The following is an 18,871-nucleotide window of genomic DNA, read 5'->3' on the forward strand; positions in this document are numbered from 1 at the left end:
CTTAGATGAGTTGAAAATCCCTTTTAGCTTTTATGTATAACGGTAGATATAATGCTATTGTAACATTTTAACAATGGGTATATCTTTGATAGATTACTTGATAGATTACTCCACAATTGTCCGCCGTAGCCAAATCCTGCTGTACCACATTCTATTAGGTCTAATCTGAAGCACAAAGCCGCAATCATTTATGGAATCGATCGGAGAAATTTCAACTCATACCGGCAGGCGAAAATTTTTATGAAAAAGTGTGGGGGGGTTACAAAGCAACTTTTGGTATCCCTTAAATCCGAGTAGAGTTTTTAATAGCCGACTTTCCCTTAAACTACCACCAGGAGAAAATCGAGATGGTGGTTTGACTATGTGCAGACAACGTCAAGAATAGGATGACGCGGTTTTATATTTCATACCCAACTACTAAGTTTCTCTAGACCTTAGGCGAAAGCCTTCTTGAACGAAGCATTTTTGCACTCGCTGCTTCGACCTTTTCCTTTAGCATTCTCAGAATTGCAAGATTCTAAGACAATCGCAGGCAGGAAGCTGAAAAGACGTTATAGTATTACTTCCCATGGCTTTCTTAGGGCAGAAATTAGAGCTATTTTCAAGTTATACTCTCTGATAAACAAAAATGAGATGAAAACAGTTAACAATAACAATAGAGGTTCAAACGATTCCGTTCTAGGAATTTTGAAGGTAAATGAATGCCTCTTATTGAGTGACTATTACGGAAAGTTAATAAAAATGGGGAGTTAAATATCCACCATAAAACTATTTGGAATCATTTGCTTATAATTGGATTCTTCAAGAAGCTTGATAAATAGACGCCACATAACCTTAGTTTAAAATATTTACTCGAAGGAACTTGCTTAAATACATAATTAATTGCTAGAGGAGTATATGACCATATGGCCATGGTAAAACTTTTCACTGTCATGAGAGAATTCGGTTTCTGTACGAAATTAATTAATATTTGTTATACGAGTAGGCTAGATAAACAATAGGATCGATTTCGAGACATCTCTCATCATCTCGAACAAGGTGCCTTCATCCAGGTCGAACAGGCGGGCGAGACCTTCGGCACATTATTAAGGACGAAGTACTTGGTGACATCGTTAGCATCAAAAACGAAACTTTGAAATCCTGTCCCTATACTCTGTCTAGGATCGAAAATCACAATCGATAATAGCTATGACGACGAAATCTGTGCACGATTGTTGGCAGCCAACAGAACCTATTTTAATTTGCAAAAACCTCAGAAGTCAGAGAGATGCTAGTGATGGAAGTTGTCGCATTGATTTTAGTTTTCAGCTGACCTTGAGTAGGTCTCGGAAATTCAGCTGGGTTGCAGTATCTGTGGTTTCGCAGTATGCAGATCATTTGCAGATAACGGCGAGGGACCTTCGCCTCTAGGTAGAATTTTCCTTTCTCTCCTAAAAAGTATCGTCTAGCACCTCCATTATCCTACTTTCAAATTCCAATCCCGACTTCATATTGTCAAGAACAAAGCCCTATCCACTCCATTGGCCCGCTCTTATGACGGCGAAATCAAAGAAAGGTGGCAAACAAACCACGTCTGTTCAGTGCGTCCCTGCCCTGCTTCACCAGCCTGGAGGTAAGTACAAAGTCTTAATGGTGGCTTGAATGATTTTATTACCCTTGAGGCCGACCGAAACAATGGTGGCTTGATACGCTAGATGAAGATTTGAAAGCCTCGTGATTGCATTCGATGAGCCGATCCTGATTGTGAACGGAACAAAGGCTGAAGAAAAAGAGGCAAGAATCATGCCTCAACCATCGATAGGCCTGGTGAAGCGCGAAAGACCATACAACTTGGCCACACCGTGCGTATCCAAGAATATTCCCGCACCGACTACGTAGACCATCTTTAACAAGGAGTTATACTATAGATTTCCAGGTGATATTAGGATTCACCTTTTCTTGCGTTGCTAGATATTTGTATATATGGACATTTAGGTAGGAGCAGGGCCATAGGAAGTGAATCCGGGTCGGAGGTGCAAATTATGCGAGCCCCCTATTATCCTATTAAACACCAGGCTCGGTCCCTCTAATCAAAGTCAGTGTTAGAGCACAGTTTGGTAGCGATTTGTGTTTAATCAATTAATTGCGGTATACGGTTCCAATTCCGTAATGCACCGTTAGATTCATATTCCCTAATATGATTCCATAGGAAGTATTAGCGACAGTCTGCAAACATCACAGCAGTTTTGTAAACAATGAGAATTGAATAATTTGAATGATACCAAAAACATCGACAACGACAACGACAGGCATCGGCCAATAGAAAATACCTGATCTTTCGCTGTACTGGCCGAATCTCGCCAACCGACTACCACTTCTTCAAGCATCTCAACAGCTTCCTGTAGGAGAAATGTTCTAAAAACCAAGACGACATTGCGGCAAATTTTGGATTTGAAACGTTCGTTGATACGTCGATCACAAGGAATGTCAATTGCGGAACGCCACTTCATCTAGGTTGCGCTAATGCGTAAAGCAATATCATAATGCACTTCACCATTTGCTGATAGCATTCATCCGAGATATTTAAATCGCTTAGTTCTGGGCGGGTCACTGCCACTCACCGTGACAGTGCCTGTTTCATTAGGATTGGTCTTCAAAAAATCTGTTTTATTCAGATTCAATCAGAGACCGACAAGTTGCTCTATATTAGCTTTCTTATGCGGTGCTAGGAAAGCATCGTTTGCCATAAAGCACTGTATAGAGCGTTGGATGTTGGATGTCTCGGGTGATGGTGCCCATAGCAAGAACAAAGAGAAGTGGTGAGAGGGCGCTTCCATTATGAACACCGGCAAAGATGCAAACCGGTCTTGATATGCTCGCCACACTTCGAACTTCACTTCTAGATCGTGGTAGAACAATTTAACCCAGCGCACGAGTTCTTCTGGTACTAAGTGTTGCCTCACAGCATACCAGATGAGTTGGTGTCGCACACGACCAAACGTCTTCTCTAGATCCTGAAATGTAATGTAACGAGGGCGATGCTTCTCACGGTGTTTCGCCCTGAGGAACCGCGCAGTGTGTATTGCATCAGTAGTTCTGCAGTTCTTGACAAACCAGGTTGGATTCACGGTTATTTGAACGATGTTTTTCTTTGTAATTTTGTAAATTCAGCAAATTAGCATAATCTCAATTTCTCGTCGTAATTTTTTTTTGCAAAATTAAATACTATGCCACGCAAACTTGTTTAGCCTAGGGGCTCCTATCCTAATTAAGACGTAAACCTTGCAGAATCAGGTCGCTTTCAATTTTAGAGACGAATTAGCCGGTCCGTTTAGATTTGAATCGAGTGCTTTTCTTCCTGGATATGATGAATAAGGGATTGAATGACACTTTCGGTTACGCTACTCTCCTTACGACCTTTACTCTGCACAAAACCTTCCTCTGTACAAAATTCTTCCTTTTTCTAATTTCAATATTCAAGATATCTCTCCTACAACTACTAGTTTAGATTTCCCAAGGAGTTCTGTATTTCTCCAAGGCTAATCAAGTTTTAAATATTCACGCAACCAGAGAACTTCACAATTGGATTCAGTAATTTTTCAGATATCCGCCCTCTCACGTCCAGAAAATTTATCTTTTTTGTAAAATTGAGCGGAGAGTAGAAAAGCTCATCATCACATAATAGTTAATACTTACAGAACAATATTTCATAATCTCCTGAGTTGCTGCGTATCACCTGGCTATCCTCTGACCAATCTATATGTTTAATATAGCTTGAATGACCCTGCAAATGGAGACCAATTTTGTGATTCAATGATACTTCAAAACCAAATCTTCTGATCTTACCGAACACCTTCCAACACGAGCGAATCTTCTTGAATTTCCATTTATCTGATAGATATAAACAGAATTGTCGCGTGATCCAATTGCCAAGAATTGCCCATCCGGTGAAAACTTGATGGTTTGTATGGGTTCTTGCCCATCTGAGAGTTGCGCTAATAATTCTCTGGATGTTGTATCAAAGACCATCCATCGTCCTGAAATACCACCTACTGCAATGTATTCACCGTCAGGTGAAAAAGCGCATGACTGAATGTGTTCACCAATGTCTTTGCTCCAGACTACAGAGTGTGACAGGGAATCCCAAAGCTGTAAAAGTTGGTCAAAGCCTCCTGTTACGAATTGGGCCATATTTGGATGTGCAGCCAATCCCCATAGCTCGTCTACGTGACCCATCACAACAGGGTTGAAACCCAGGTCAAATGATCCAATCAGAATGCAATTTCGTGTGGTTCCAATCAGTAGTTGTGATCCTTTTCCTTCTGAAACAACACGAATTGCCCCGAAATGTGGTTCAACAAAGCCTTCTACACCACTTCGATTCATTTCAGAATCGAATAGGACGAGACGACCATCCTTGCCTCCGCCAGATATCAGACCGCCATCTTTTAATGTACACAAACTAAAGATGGATCCATCATGGACTTTCCTGTAAATATAATGAAATTATTTTTCGATTAGCATTTCTGAGTTATCCCTTTTCAATAAAACTTTAATTTTATACGTTTTATTTTATAACTTACTTGAAAAACCGGGAAATTGTGTTAGTTCCGCGACTCCAAACTATTATGTTTCCATTCGAGTCACCAGTGATGACATCGCCTGATTGCGTGAATGCTATACATGTTACATATTTTGGCTTCTCTCGGCTTTCGAAAACACCCATTCGTTTGTACAAGGTTCCATTTTGATCAAGGGTCCAAAATGCAACATGACCCTTTCCGACTGTAATAATTTGGGATCGATCTAGAGGGTGGAATTCGCCCGCCACAACTGTATCTACGGAACACTGTGAATTTGATTTTTATTATTTATTCAATTGGTTAATACAAGGACACTAATCAAATTAGGAAAACATTTTTCATTCGTAATTTATAAAGTTATGGCAGGTAATCATCATGGATAACCATCAACCACTCTAATCTAGGATTTTTATCTTGAAAAAGCTTTCGTGTGTTACTCGTGTGGAAAACTATCATTAAGTTGTCATAGGCATTAATTTACTCTACTCATTGGGAATTTCAGAAAAATAAAGGACGCAATTCAATGTCAAGTCTAGGAGAGGCATTTATATCCATTATTCATAGCATCAACCATATTTCAATGCAATTATTGACTTTTTGTATGACACTTACCCTAGTTTCTGTAACTCGAAGTCCTTTCTCCCCTTTCTGCCAGTCCCATACAGAAATAATCTTTTCAGGTGAGTCGTCGATGGCTGTGAGAAGGGAGCCACCGTCGGCTCGACTGAAGGAAATGCAATTGACGGAACCAGTGAATTCACCAGCTCCAATTACCGCTACTGTGGCCAAGGATACTGAATTCCATACTCTAATGTGGGGCTGAAAAATTGAAATGGATTCATGTAAGATATATCTATAGATAAATATGCGAACTTTTCATAATTATTTCTTTCAGTTCAAAGCAATTTTCCATAAATTAATATTGGCGTTTCTATATTTAATTTGCCAATTGCGAATGATAGCATATGTTATTGGTTTGATGTAGGGATACTTTTCGACTTTGAAAAAAAAAAACACTTCTTCCTTCATTGATTTTATCATTTCTTCTTTTAAGATTTTGTTGAATACAAAATCGTTTCACTGTCTGTCTATTAGAATTTATGTCTCGATTAATAGTTGAAGCAGATTTTAGTTTTGATATTGGTTGTGAAGGGGAGGATAGCGGGGGCCCGAAAAGGGTCCATTACTTCAAGGGCCCATTCTCAGAAATTACCCTATCGAAAAATCTGGAAAAAATTATGGTGGTTCAAGCACTACATATTTAGGCCTTAACATGTCCTCCGTTATGATATTTGCTCAAATAAAGTTAATAGTCCCATATTGTATTGTATATTACATTTTGAAAATTTAATGCAAACGCCCCAGTTAACCCTAGATCCGTGAAATTTTGGAGTAAGATACCAATGTTTTAAGTTTGGTGAAAATCATACTATTATTAACAAAGTTATAATAGATCAAATTTGTCTCTCTCACATTAAATTACTACTCCCTAAAATATAAAATGCTAGACTTCCTTTTCTCCAGCCTTTGTCCCGTTGGCCCCCTACATGAGGATGGACGATTCCGTAGCCTACATAACTACGAAATCTATAAGCGATACCATGACCGTCAGGTTGTGGATAGAATCCGGCTCAATAGGTTACGGTGGGCGGGTCTTTTAATCCATATGGATGAGGATGATCCATGGAAAGTCTATAAGGGCAATATTTATGGTAGAAGAAGAAGACGAGGCAGACCCTGGCTAAGATGGAGTGATGGCGTAGGCCAGGACGCCAGACAGCTTTCAGGGATATTGAATTGGTGGACCTCGGCGTAAAACCGGTATGTCTGGAGTTCCTTATTAAGGCAGGCCTAGACCGGATACCGGTTGCTGCGCCGTTGATGATGATGATGATTTGTTCCGTTTACAAGCGGGATCGGCTCGTCGTGATCGATTCCGCCATTTGGTTTTATCAAAAGCCTGATCTGAATGTAGGCGCGAGGCTTATAAATCTCCATCCAGCGTATCAAGCCATCGTTGTTTCGGCCGGCCTTTTGGTCGCTTACCATCGACTTTGATGTTTAAACCAATTTTGGCAAGTGAATTCTCGTTAGCGCGAATTACGTGATCTATCATCGAAGACGCCTCTCTCGCAGTTTTTCGACGATTTTTGTAACACCATATCGATTGCGGATATTCTCATTTGGGATGTGATCAAAACGTGTCACAACACAACACACGACGTTCTAGATCCAGAAATGCAATGAAAAGAGGGTGATGATTCTCACAGTGTTTCTGTATGAGGAACCGCGCAGCGTGTATATTGTCAGTAGCTCCGCAGTTGTTGACAAATCCGACTTGATTCACGGTTATTTTAACGATTTCGCCAATACGGTTGTTAAGAATGCGTTCAAAGACCTTCATGGTATGTGAAAGTAACCAGATCGGATGGTAATTTGAACATTCTGCTTCTGCCCTGGATGAAACCGTCAGTCAACTTTTTCGTTCTTTTTTGAAAACTTGAGTGTTTTACCCAAAGGAGGAGTCCGTGGACTATAAAAGAGGAAGTAAGTTCCCAAGTGGTCCGGTCCGTCACGAAGTGGGTGCGATCGCAGGACCCCCATCATCCTCAACAAAAAATTCTGCTGCATCATCTTTCTTTTTCCACGTTGGAACTGTAGTACTTTCTTGTTGGGTCCCAGTTTTTCGATTTCCAGAGCTCAGATGCGATGTCGTCAGGTCCTGTGGCTTTCCCCGATTTGATTCGTTTTATTGCTTCCTCGACTTCAGTTACACTGACAGGTGGAATTGCTCCAATTGCTCGACGGTCGGTAGGCAAAGTATCGTTCTTGCCATTAACGTAACAGAAGTGTTCGATATCCTATGAGTGTTCGTAATGTAAAGTGACGATGATGAGCATTAGTAGATATTGATGAGGTTCTGCAGGGAGTTGTGGCACTAATTGCAGCCACAAACACAAACCCATTCATTTTTATTCTCGACTTTGATTCTAGATTTTATGGAGAATACATAAATACATAAATAACGGAAAAAATTTGATGGACTGCTCAGCTTTTTTCAAAACAACCTCAGCTTCATTCTTACACAGTAATAAAAGTTAGTATAAAATTATAATTGAAAGTTGACATGAGAAATTTTGAATTCGAAATTAAAAATTCTAATCTTGAAATAAAATTGGTTTAGAAAATTCTGAAGATAATTTCGAGAGCCCTGAAACTAGTTTGTAAAATTCTGAATTTGGTTGGGAAAGATCTGATTTCCATACGCCATAGATAGGTATGCTTAAACCTCCAATGTTTAGGAGGCTAAACATTGCAACAGCGAGATGTAAATTAAGGCACTCATATTCAACCAGGTGAAGTCTAAACTAATTTGGGAACGCCTTGATAAATTAAATACATTTGGCTTGTACAATACGGTCAGGTATTCAGGATTCCAGGCCATATTTGATTTATAGGTAACACTGCAGTAGATGTACTCGCAAGAAAAAAGCAGAAACCCCATTTTATGGACCAGAATCTTTTCGATTCGGGAAGGGATTCATGGTCATAAAATTCAGGAGAGAGGAGAAACAGCTGAGCGAACTTAAGACGAGTGGAACATATACACTAAAGCGGTCGCAGAAGTTTTGGATATCAGCAAGAAGAGCCTTAGAATCTTAGTAGGAATACTCGCAGTTCATTGTGAGTAATGACTACCTGGGGAAACTGTAAATATTTGTGGACTTCGCCAAAAATTCTATGGAAAGAGAAATTAAACTTCCATACATATTTTGGAATGATGCCCAACACTTGTGCAAAGTAAGAAAATACGCTTGGGAGAATAACTAATACCAGGCGTCAGGCTAAAACACCTGGAAGTAGAAAGCATCCTAAAATTATAGGATTGATCGATACAATATAGGTTTGACAGGCACGCAGTGCAATCTCCTTTTACTATATTATGGTTATGTATATGGATCACTGGCAAAGGCAAAAATAAAACTCATAAAGCAAATATTAAAGGAAATTACCAAGTAAGGCGACTTTCACACAAGATAGATTAAGTTTTTTATGATTAATACTAATTTTCTAATGCTGAAGATGAAGAAGATGAGATTTTTAATTTGTTAATATTGGTGATAAAAGTTTCTGGAAATTAGTTTAACTTGCTAACAAAAGTTATAGAGAACCAGTTTGCATTTGAGGCGTTAAACATCAATATAATACTTCTGTTAGTGACATTTATTTGCTGCGACCTTACCAAGAAGAAAGTATTTCTATCAATTTTAGGAAGCTGAACGGTTTTAAAATTAGCTTTTAAAAAAATAATTATTATTTCACTTAGGACGAGGGAACTTGTTAAAAGCTGATTTTTGTTTGATTTGGCAGACGAATGGAGCTCGCCGTGGAACGAGGAAGTAAAGGGTTGTTTAGGAAGAATGCGTATTTTTTGGGCAGTTCTTGAAAAATTTGAGTCATATTACCCATAGGCGACAGATATGGAGGATGGAGCTTTTCTGTTCACTCCTTGGTGGAGTATAGGACATCCGCAGAGTCGAGTTATGCTGTAGTTTCATTATTATCACATTTTAACGCTATGCAAGTGATAAGCTCACAGCAGGGAGATAAACACAAGACGAACACAGACACTCATGACGACTGGGATTCGTAACCAGAGGAGCGAGATCGGGATGCTGACGCTCTACCCCCTCTACCATCGACCCGTCCATTTGTACCATGATCACTTATTCCATGGAGTAAAATATAAATTAAAATAGGATAACTAAAACGGTGAAAAACTGAGTAAATAACCGCCGATTCTATTTAAATTACACATCGAATATAGGAAGTTATGAGACAAATTGTCAAAAAGAGTCATCTGTAAGACAAATGTGGTATTTATTGAAATGGACATTTAATGTTCTCGGGTAGGTCGGACCAGCGAGGTGCGAGTGGTGCTAACGAGAAAGCAATTTAAAATGATAAACACTTGGCTATTAGTATAGTGGGCCTGACATCATAGCACCTGCATATATGCAGATCGAACGTATTTTCCTACTATTTCTGCTGACTCATTTGGGAAAATGTATAGTAATCATTATCTCAAACTCAGACCTTTTAAAATAATGGTTGAGTTTAGAAACTGGTACTAATTTATATAATTTGATTAGTTGCTTGATTATTCAACTAAAACTACTCTTTATGTGTACCATGCCAAGCCATAATCGTGGAAAAAAATATTCGAAACAGTTCGGGCCAGAACTTTCATTAACATCGCCACCAATGATAGACATCAATGTTAGTTACATTGTAAGCATTACATCTAGTATGCTACTGAAGTGAAGGGCACTCAATTGTCCAAATAGAAAAATAGGAGAGCCCATGAAAATTCAGAAACTTTTTAGGAAGATAACAAGTTGGGTTACGGAAGCCAGGTGCTCCGGGTATAAAGTTTCTGTGTTCATTCTGTGTTCTCATTCAAAATATTCTTTCATTAATTGCTAAACTAAACATAAATATATAATCCTAAATAAACAAACGTTGCCCATCCAAATTGATCTAATGCATCTTCATTGACTTTATATGATGATGGCGCCATAAACTTACGTGAAATGTAAAACTTTGACCTATAAGTTTGTTAATAATAGTTCGATTTCATTCAAACTTAAGTTTCAAAGGTTCTTCTACCCTATTTTTCACCCAATATCAATAGTAAAATAACTTTCATACTAATCGAGTCGATTTATTTAATATCCCACATGACGATATTAGGCCAATGCATGTGCAGGCTCACCCTTTGCTATATGTATAGGGAATCACAGACCACACCTTCTTACCAAATTTCTTGACAATTTGTTCAGCGGTTTCCTTGTAAATCGGCTGGTGCAGATAGATAGACAGCCAGACAGACAGACATTGAATCGAATTTTATAAGGTTTTGTTTCACAAATATGTCCGGATGACTCAAGTGGGTAGAGCGTTGGGCTGTCGTACAGGAAGGTCGCGGTTCAAATCTGGTGGCAGAGAAATTATGTGTATCTTGACTGAATGTCGCATGTCACTTGACATAGTTGTGAACGAATACCCGAGTCAAATCAGGGTTTAAACCCTGGGCAAGCGCAATGATGAACAGGTAACCTCACCGCAGGATTCCCAAGAGAACATTTGCTTCGCCAGATGGAACGACTTCCAATCCAATTCAATTCCAAAATTGATGGCGTCCTCATCGAGACACTGGTTGCGTTTAGCATCCTTGAAGTACGCTAATTGCGACAGCGACCACAATCACGTCAAAGCCAGACATCGACGTCGAATAGCAAATAATGTGAGTAGTAGATTTATCCTAGCTATCAGGGTCGATGTTGAAAAACTCCAGAATGGAGAAATATATACATATAAAAAAAGTCAAGCGACGACGGCTTTACGGTTTCTTACCAGGGCAGAGGCAAATCGTCAGACGCTGCCTCACCTCTGCCCTGGGAGCAGCGTGACCGTAGGGGCTCGCAGATGTTGAATGCTCATTTATATAATTCGTAGAACACGACATGCCTACGAATTATATTGAGCGCAAATCCGCCTTATTGACCAGAGCTTGGCCAGAGCTGAAATATTCGTTTTGAGAATGAAGGGGGTCCTAAGTCTGCATCAACTTAATGCAGGACCGGACCAACTTTTAAAAGTTTGGGCGCAAGCCCTAAGCGAGGGGTCCGTGGACCAGAAAAGAGGGAGTAAGTTGCTCCCCAGTTGGTCCGGCCCTGCATTAAGTTGATGCGGACTTAGGACCCCCTTCATTCTCAAAACGAATATATACATATGTCGAAGCATTAGAAGAACAAATCCTTCACACACTGAAAGGAGTCAGCTGAAAGACGCAATCAACACGAATTTAGAGAAAACTAAAACTGTACGTCTTAATTAAGAGACGCAAACATAAAATATAAATGCCGAAATCTTTAGAATGATCAAGAACTTCAAAAGGCACTAACAATTTGACGACAAGAATGACAACGGATTTCCAGCTTAGAATCTTATTCGAGGGATATGTAGAACAGATAAAAAATCGATAGGCCCAATATTTTAAAGGGCTACTCACAACCCAAACTCTGTACAACGAAAAAGCAGAGATCGTACAGGAACTTGTCCCATAACCTACTTCAAAGAAGTGAAGGATGCATTAAAAATGCAGAGAAAGAACGAAGCGCCGGGTTTGGATGAAATACGAAATCAAGGAAGGTTTTAAAGAAGAAATATAGAGGAATGTCGTTATTGCGTACAATAGTCAAAAGAACGCTCGAACACAAGCAAAAAATATTGTTAGTGAATGGCAGAGAGGATTTCATTCCGGAAAGTCAATGATTGATCAGATATTTTCAAAAAAGCGGATACTGGAGGAATGTTGGGAATATAATGCTGATGTCCATTTTTTCGTTGGCGTCAAATAGGCATACGACATATGGACTGAACGATACTACACAAAATATTGTGAGAAATTGAAGCTTCAGTGAAACTGATTAGACTCATCAGAATGACAATGGGTCAGTTCAAATAAAAATCCAAAAGAACCTGAAAAGATACTTCGATCCAGGTTCCCAACCCCATCCAGCCTGATCGAAACAGAGGAGGAGACTCTGGTGAAACTTGATGAAGTAGCGAAACAAATTGATCTAAAAGTGAATGAGGAGAAGACTAAAGTTATGATAGACACCAGAAGAATAAAGCCCAGCTTTGAGCAACTCGACGACAAAAGTTTGACTTTCTACAACTATTATTAGTTGGATTGCCTTCAGCATTATGTTGTTCTTTATACTGATTTAAAATTGTATACTTCTAGAATGAACTTTCCGGATCTTCGAGCAAATTTCTAAGATATAGTAATATGCTATTATTAACTTTATTACAGCAGATATCATAATGGATTGTATTTTGGGCCTAGATTTTGTATAGATGCATCGCTGTGATTTTTTTTCTCATTTTCGGGCCAGATAGGTTCTGAGAACGAGACCTTTTTCACTTTTCACTCCCTCAGAATTCAGATCATTTCCGAAAAGTATTAATTTAGCCTTCTCATTTGATACCCCACATTACCATATTTTTCGAAAAAATAATTTTGCTCTCCACTTTTGCATCTATTTAAACAACCTAACACAAAACAGAGGACCTGGAGATGAAGCATCAACAAGATCATTTGTTGATTGACAATCACCTGAAGAACGTTATCATGGATACGGCCACAAACATACTTGGCTCCAGCTGCAAAAGGAGTCGGAACGGCTGGTTTGACGATGAATGTAAGCTAGCAACGGAACGGAAGAATGTCGCATACCGAGTAATGTTGCATTCTCAAAGAACGCGGGCACGTCGAGCGGAAAAGCGACTTCACAGACGGAAAAAGGAAGCTTGGGAGAACCAACAAGTCTGTGAACTAGAAAAGTACAGGGAGCAACCGCAACAGGCGCGGAAGTTTTACAAACAAGTCAGCAGGATGAAGCCTTATACACCTCGATGCTCATCCTGCCGAGACAAAGAGGGAAATCTGATTTTCGACAAAATGGACATATTAGAGCGATGGGTTGAGTACTTTGATGAGCTACTGAACAATCAGAACATCGGCGAGTTGGAGGTCCCGCCAATTGAAGACGACGGACAAATACTGCCACCACCAAGTTTAGGAGAAACAGTCCGTGCAATTCATCAGCTAAAAAATCATAACTCGCCAGGAGCCGATGGAATTACAGCCGAATTGGTTAAATATGGAGGCGACCAGTTACATCAAGTGGTCCATCAACTTGTGCTCAAGGTATGGGACAGCGAATCAATGCCTGACGATTGGCAACGAGGCATTATCTGTCTCATACATACAAAGGGAGATATCACACAGTGCAGCAATTATAGAGGTATCACGTTGCTGAGTACCATCTATAAGATATTCTCCTCTATCATGCTAGGCTGGATAGCCCCATACGCCCAGAACATCATTGGCCCATACCAAAGATCAGATTTTCTCTCTGCGGCAAGCGATGGAATAACTGTTGGAATATGGACAACAGTTGCACCATCTGTTCATCGACTTTGAAGCCGCCTATGATAGCATAGCCAAGGTAAAACTGTACACGGCCATGAGAGAATTCGGTATCCCGACGAAATTAATAAGACTGACTAGGCTGACCCTGACCAATGTGCGAGGCCAGATAAGAGCAGCAGGATCACTCTCAAGACCATTCGACATCAACAACGGTCTACGACAAGGGGATGCGCTATCATGCGTCTTCTTTAACCTGGCCCTCGAGAAAGTGATCCGTGGTGCTGAGGTAAATGCAAGAGGTACGATCCTCTCCAAGTCCACCCAATTACTGGCCTATGCTGATGACATCGACATCATGGCAGCGAGCAGGCGGCGCGAGATCTTGGGCTGCACATCAATGAAGGCAGAACAAAATATATGGTGGCCACGTCAGCACCGAAGACGAATCAAGCAACAACATCAAACCGCACTGGTCAAACACGAAGAAGAATAAGGATAGGAGAATACAACTTTGAGACCGTTGGCAATTTCTCCTATCTAGGGTCGAAAATCACAACCGACAACAACTACGATGATGAAATCCGCGCACGGTTGTTGTCAGCCAACAGAGCCTATTTCAGCTTACAAAGACTGTTCAGCTCGAAACGTCTCACCATAGGGTCAAAGCTCTTACTGTACAAGACTATGATCTTGTCAGTCCTCATGTATTCCTCGGAAACTTGGGTTCTTAGCAAGAGAAATCGCGAACTCTTGGCCGCGTTCGAGAAAAGAATCCTCCGAAGAATTTATGGCCCCCTACATGAGGATGGACGATTCCGTAGCCTAGACAATGACGAAATCTATGAGCGATACCATGACTGTCCGGTTGTGGATAAAATCCGGCTCAATAGGTTACGGTGGGCGGGTCACTTAATCCGTATGGATGAGGATGATCCAGCCCGGAAAGTCTATAAGAGCAATATCTATGGTAGAAAAAGAAGACGAGACAGACCCTGCCTAAGATGGAGCGATGGCGTAGGTCAGGACGCCAGACAGCCTTTAGGGATATCGAATTGGTGGACCTCGGCGCAAATCCGGGATGTCTGGAGTTCCTTATTAAGGCAGGCCTAGACCGTATACCGGTTGTTGCGCCGTTGATGATGATGATAACACAAGATGATTAACTTATTACATTTTTAGCTGTTCACAGACTACACATTCTCACTAAATTTCGTGACGATGACGCCAGCCTATTCAAAGACCAAGTGGAAGGTAAACCCCGGAGCAGATGATAGGACTCAATGTCCAAATTGAAGGACGCGGTTGCTTGACCGAGGGTACTAGAAGTTAAGACTTCGGGAAGCCAAGGATCGACAACAGACTGTAGCGGCATAGTCGAAATACATATATTAATACGGGTATACCTGAAAGAGCGACCATAATCGTTTTTGGATATTCAGGGTCTCGTGTGAAACAAAACCTTACTAGAATCAATTCAATGTCTGCCTGTCTGTCACACCCGGTTTACTTGCAAACGGCTGAAGCTATTGTCACGAAATTTGACGAGAAAATGTGGTTTGGGAGCCCTTAATATCCAACGGGTGACATCATCCTGTGTTGGATTTGTATTTTTTTGTATGTCAGCATCAATAACTCGAGTTCCAATGGATTTACACAGGATATGTAATACCAGCGGTATTCAATTTACCTACATATACATACGTATATGTATGTATGGATTGTTTTCTGCATGCAGTAAATAGGAAATATCTAGATGAGTGAGATTAATTTAGATGCGCAGATATACACTAGGCAGAAAGTATGTAGTATGATACTTTTCCTTAGTAAAACAAAAAAATTAAGCTAATTTTTGTGGCGAATTTATTATCCAAACATTACAAATAGTTTCTTAGTTTTAGTGTATTTACTTCACTAAGTTATAAGTCTTACAAAAACCAGGTTATAAAGCCAAAAATTCAAAGAATCGCAATAATTCCGTAGAAAAAGTCTGCGTACAGTAAACAAATATTTAAAAAAAATTATATTTGAGTAAATATGAAAAGCAAATCAGTAGCTTGTAGGATACCCTTTTCTTTTTATGACCTCTTTTAATCTTTTCGGCATAGAAGATACAAGTTTAGATGTTTCTTCAACACTTATTTTATTCCATTCTTCTTGTAATACATTTTTCAGCATATCCTTTGAAGTTATATCGTATTGGCGAATTCTGCGTTCTAATAAATCCCACAGATGTTCTATGGGATTTAAATCTGGCGATTGTGGGGGTGTATGTAACTGTTTGGGAACTTTATATAACAGCCACAGCTTATTAACCTCAGCCGTATGCTTAGGGACGTTGTCATGCATAAAATAAAATTCGTCACCCAGGCGTAAATTTTCAGCACTTTGTTTTAAATTACGTTTTAAAATATTTAGGTAGTCATATTTGTCCATGGCAGACTCTATAAATTGCAGATTTCCTACGCCACCACTTGCCATACACCCCCAAATCATTATTCCGCCACCACCATGCTTTACCGTTGGCATCAAATTTTCTTTATTCAATGCTGTACATGCTTTTTAAGGTTTTGTGTGAAACAAAACCTTATTAGAATGGTGACGGTGTCTGTCTGTCCGTCTGTCCGTCTGTCTGTCTGTCTGTCTGTCTGTCTGTCTGTCTGTCTGTCTGTCTGTCTGTCACACCCGATTTATTCGGAAACGGCTAGACCGATTGTCACGAAAATTGGTGAGAGTATGTAATCTGGTGATCCCTTTACATGCAGTAAGTGGCGCCATCTTGCGTTAAGTTTAAGGGGGGGCTCTCCGTACATGTGAATGGAGGGTGCAAATTTTTTTTTCACAGAATGTAGCCAAGTAGGATATCAAATGAAAGGTCTCAATTAGTACTTTCCGAATCTGGTTCAATATTTGATATTAGATGAAACATAGGGGAGTGAGGGTTCAAAATATGACCCACAAAAAGTGTAACAGGTCTCGTTCTCAGAACCTATCCAACCGAAAAATCTGGAAAAAATCACAGTGGTGCATTTCTACGAAATCTAGGCCTCAAAATATATCCGGTTCCGATATCTGAACAAATAAAGTTAATAATAGTATATTTCCACATTTTAGAAATTTACCCGGCACCCCCCCTTATGTTCATCCCAGAAATACAAAATTTGGCATGAGTATAACGAAGAATATAATGCACAGTTTGGTCAAGTTTGAAGAAAATCCAACTATTATTAACAAAGTTATTGGGGGTGAAACTTTACAATTTTTTGTGAATTTCGTGCACTCTACAACCCGCATGACGTCATCATCACATATCAATTCGTCAATACCACAACGAAATGAATTCTTATGAATTGGGTCGCAGACAATTATTTTGTTTTAGTTTTTTAGTTATTTGTCAACCAGACATGTATATATGTAGGTATATAATATATGCGTGCTAATGAACTTTGCGGCTAGTGCCTAATTCAGATAGATATAAGACGTAAATCGGAAATATGGGTACGATAAATTTAGATACGTGCATATATGTGTACAGCAGGTAATAGGCAGTTTGTTTGTTTAGGGTGAGCGTGATATCTATGGCTCTAATATGTACGTATGTCTCGTAGTTTGGAAAAATATGAAGGATTATGTTGTAGCTATATACGGACAGAGAAATGTGCGTCTCTTACATAAGATGAACACAAAACCTTTATACCCGAAGCGCGAGCTTCCGGTATTCCGACTTGTTTCCATACTATTTTTCTTCCTTTTATTCCAAAAATGCAGTATTTACTTTCATCTGAGAAAAGCACATTTTCCCAGAATTCATTTGATTGGTTTACGTACTTATTCGCAAATTTTATTCGTTTTCGCCTATTAGTTAATGAAATAAATGGTTTCTTACGTGCAACTCGCCCATGGTAACCAGCTCTCTTGAGTATTTTCCGTGCAGTATCAGCACAAATTTTTTTGTTGAACTTAAGTTCAATATCTTTCGCGATTTGTGGTGCAGTTATTCGTGGATTCTTTTTCACCGAACCTATAATACTTCGCCTTTCCCTAATCGACAACTTCGATGGGCGACCAGATCGTGGCTTCGATGTTATTATTCCCGTCGATTTAAAGTTGTTAACTACCCTTTGAACAGATGAATGTCGCCTTCCTACTATCCTGGCTATTTCGCGGAAACTTTTTCCTTCTTCCCATAATTTTATTATAACTTTTCTTTCACTTATACAAATCTCTTTTCGCTTCAATTCCATAATAACAATTATACACACAAAATAACGAAAAAATGTCCTTATTTTTCACACTTCAAACACAGCCATAAACCAATAACTCACAATCAATTTACTCCAAATGGCAAGGATTTATATTTCGGGGAATCACCTAATTATGTGGCTGTACGCAGACTTTTTCTACTGAACATTTGTGACTTTTCTTATTTCCCTTTTTTTATTTCAGTTTCCTTGAATTCTAATTTCGTAAAAGTGGCCTTATTAAAGCAACAAGACCACAAGCAATATGCAAACAATAAAATGTTTTTAAAAAACTAATTTATTCGTGTGTTTTACTAACGAATAACCAGGAACTGCTTAGTGTACGCACATTTTTTCTAGCGAGTGTATATGTATGCATCAATTTGCGATAGTAGACGATGTTTGTTTGTTTAGGATGAACATAATATTTAATACGTACGTAGGTATATTTTCAAGTTTAAAAATATATGAAGGAATATTTTGAATTTTTAGCTATGTACGAATACAAAAATGTGCATATAATATTTACCGTAAAGCCGTCTTCACCTAATATTTTTTGAAATTTGGATGCTAAGCCCTAAACGAGGTACCCGTGGACCAAAAAAAAGAGGAAGTAAGTTGCTTTCCACTTGGTCCGGTCCGAAATCAAGTGGATGCGGACTCAATCCTTAAACAAAATATATTCAGCCCTGGCCAAACTTTGGCCCAAACTATAGGCGGATTTACGCTCAATATAATTTACAGTAATGTTGAGCGAATTATATAAAGGAGCATTTAACATCTGCTTCGGTCACGCTACTCCCAGGGCAGAGCTGAGGCAGCGCCTGACAATTTGCCTCTCCTGGTAAAAAACCGCAAAGCCATCTTTGCCTAATATTTTGTGCATAGGAGTTTCTTCATAAAAGATAAACACAAAATTTTATACGCGAAGCGTCCAGTTTCTGGTACTTTGACTTTTTCAGTTTTTGGTGTGGATACGAAGTATCAAATCATAGGCTTCCTCGAACCTTAAGGATGCCAGAAGCGTGGGGAGTACGCAGGTCAAATAGAAAAGTATCAATTAAGTA

General features: G+C 39.4%; 1 protein-coding gene across 3 annotated transcripts in view; it reads right to left on the bottom strand.

The window, feature by feature from the left end:
- LOC119653573 (echinoderm microtubule-associated protein-like 2) overlaps positions 1-18,871 on the bottom strand; it is a 217,002-nt gene that overhangs the window by 1,655 nt on the left and 196,476 nt on the right. For all 3 annotated transcript variants that reach the window (XM_038058304.1, XM_038058303.1, XM_038058305.1), the window contains 4 exons: positions 5,175-5,381; positions 4,563-4,828; positions 3,826-4,468; positions 3,676-3,763 (listed from right to left, as the gene is read on the bottom strand). In XM_038058304.1, the coding sequence (XP_037914232.1) occupies positions 3,676-3,763; positions 3,826-4,468; positions 4,563-4,828; positions 5,175-5,381 (1,204 nt within the window). The remainder of the gene's footprint in view (positions 1-3,675; positions 3,764-3,825; positions 4,469-4,562; positions 4,829-5,174; positions 5,382-18,871) is intronic.

This window comes from Hermetia illucens, chromosome 4 (assembly GCF_905115235.1).
Source record: "Hermetia illucens chromosome 4, iHerIll2.2.curated.20191125, whole genome shotgun sequence".
Taxonomy (NCBI): domain Eukaryota; kingdom Metazoa; phylum Arthropoda; class Insecta; order Diptera; family Stratiomyidae; genus Hermetia; species Hermetia illucens.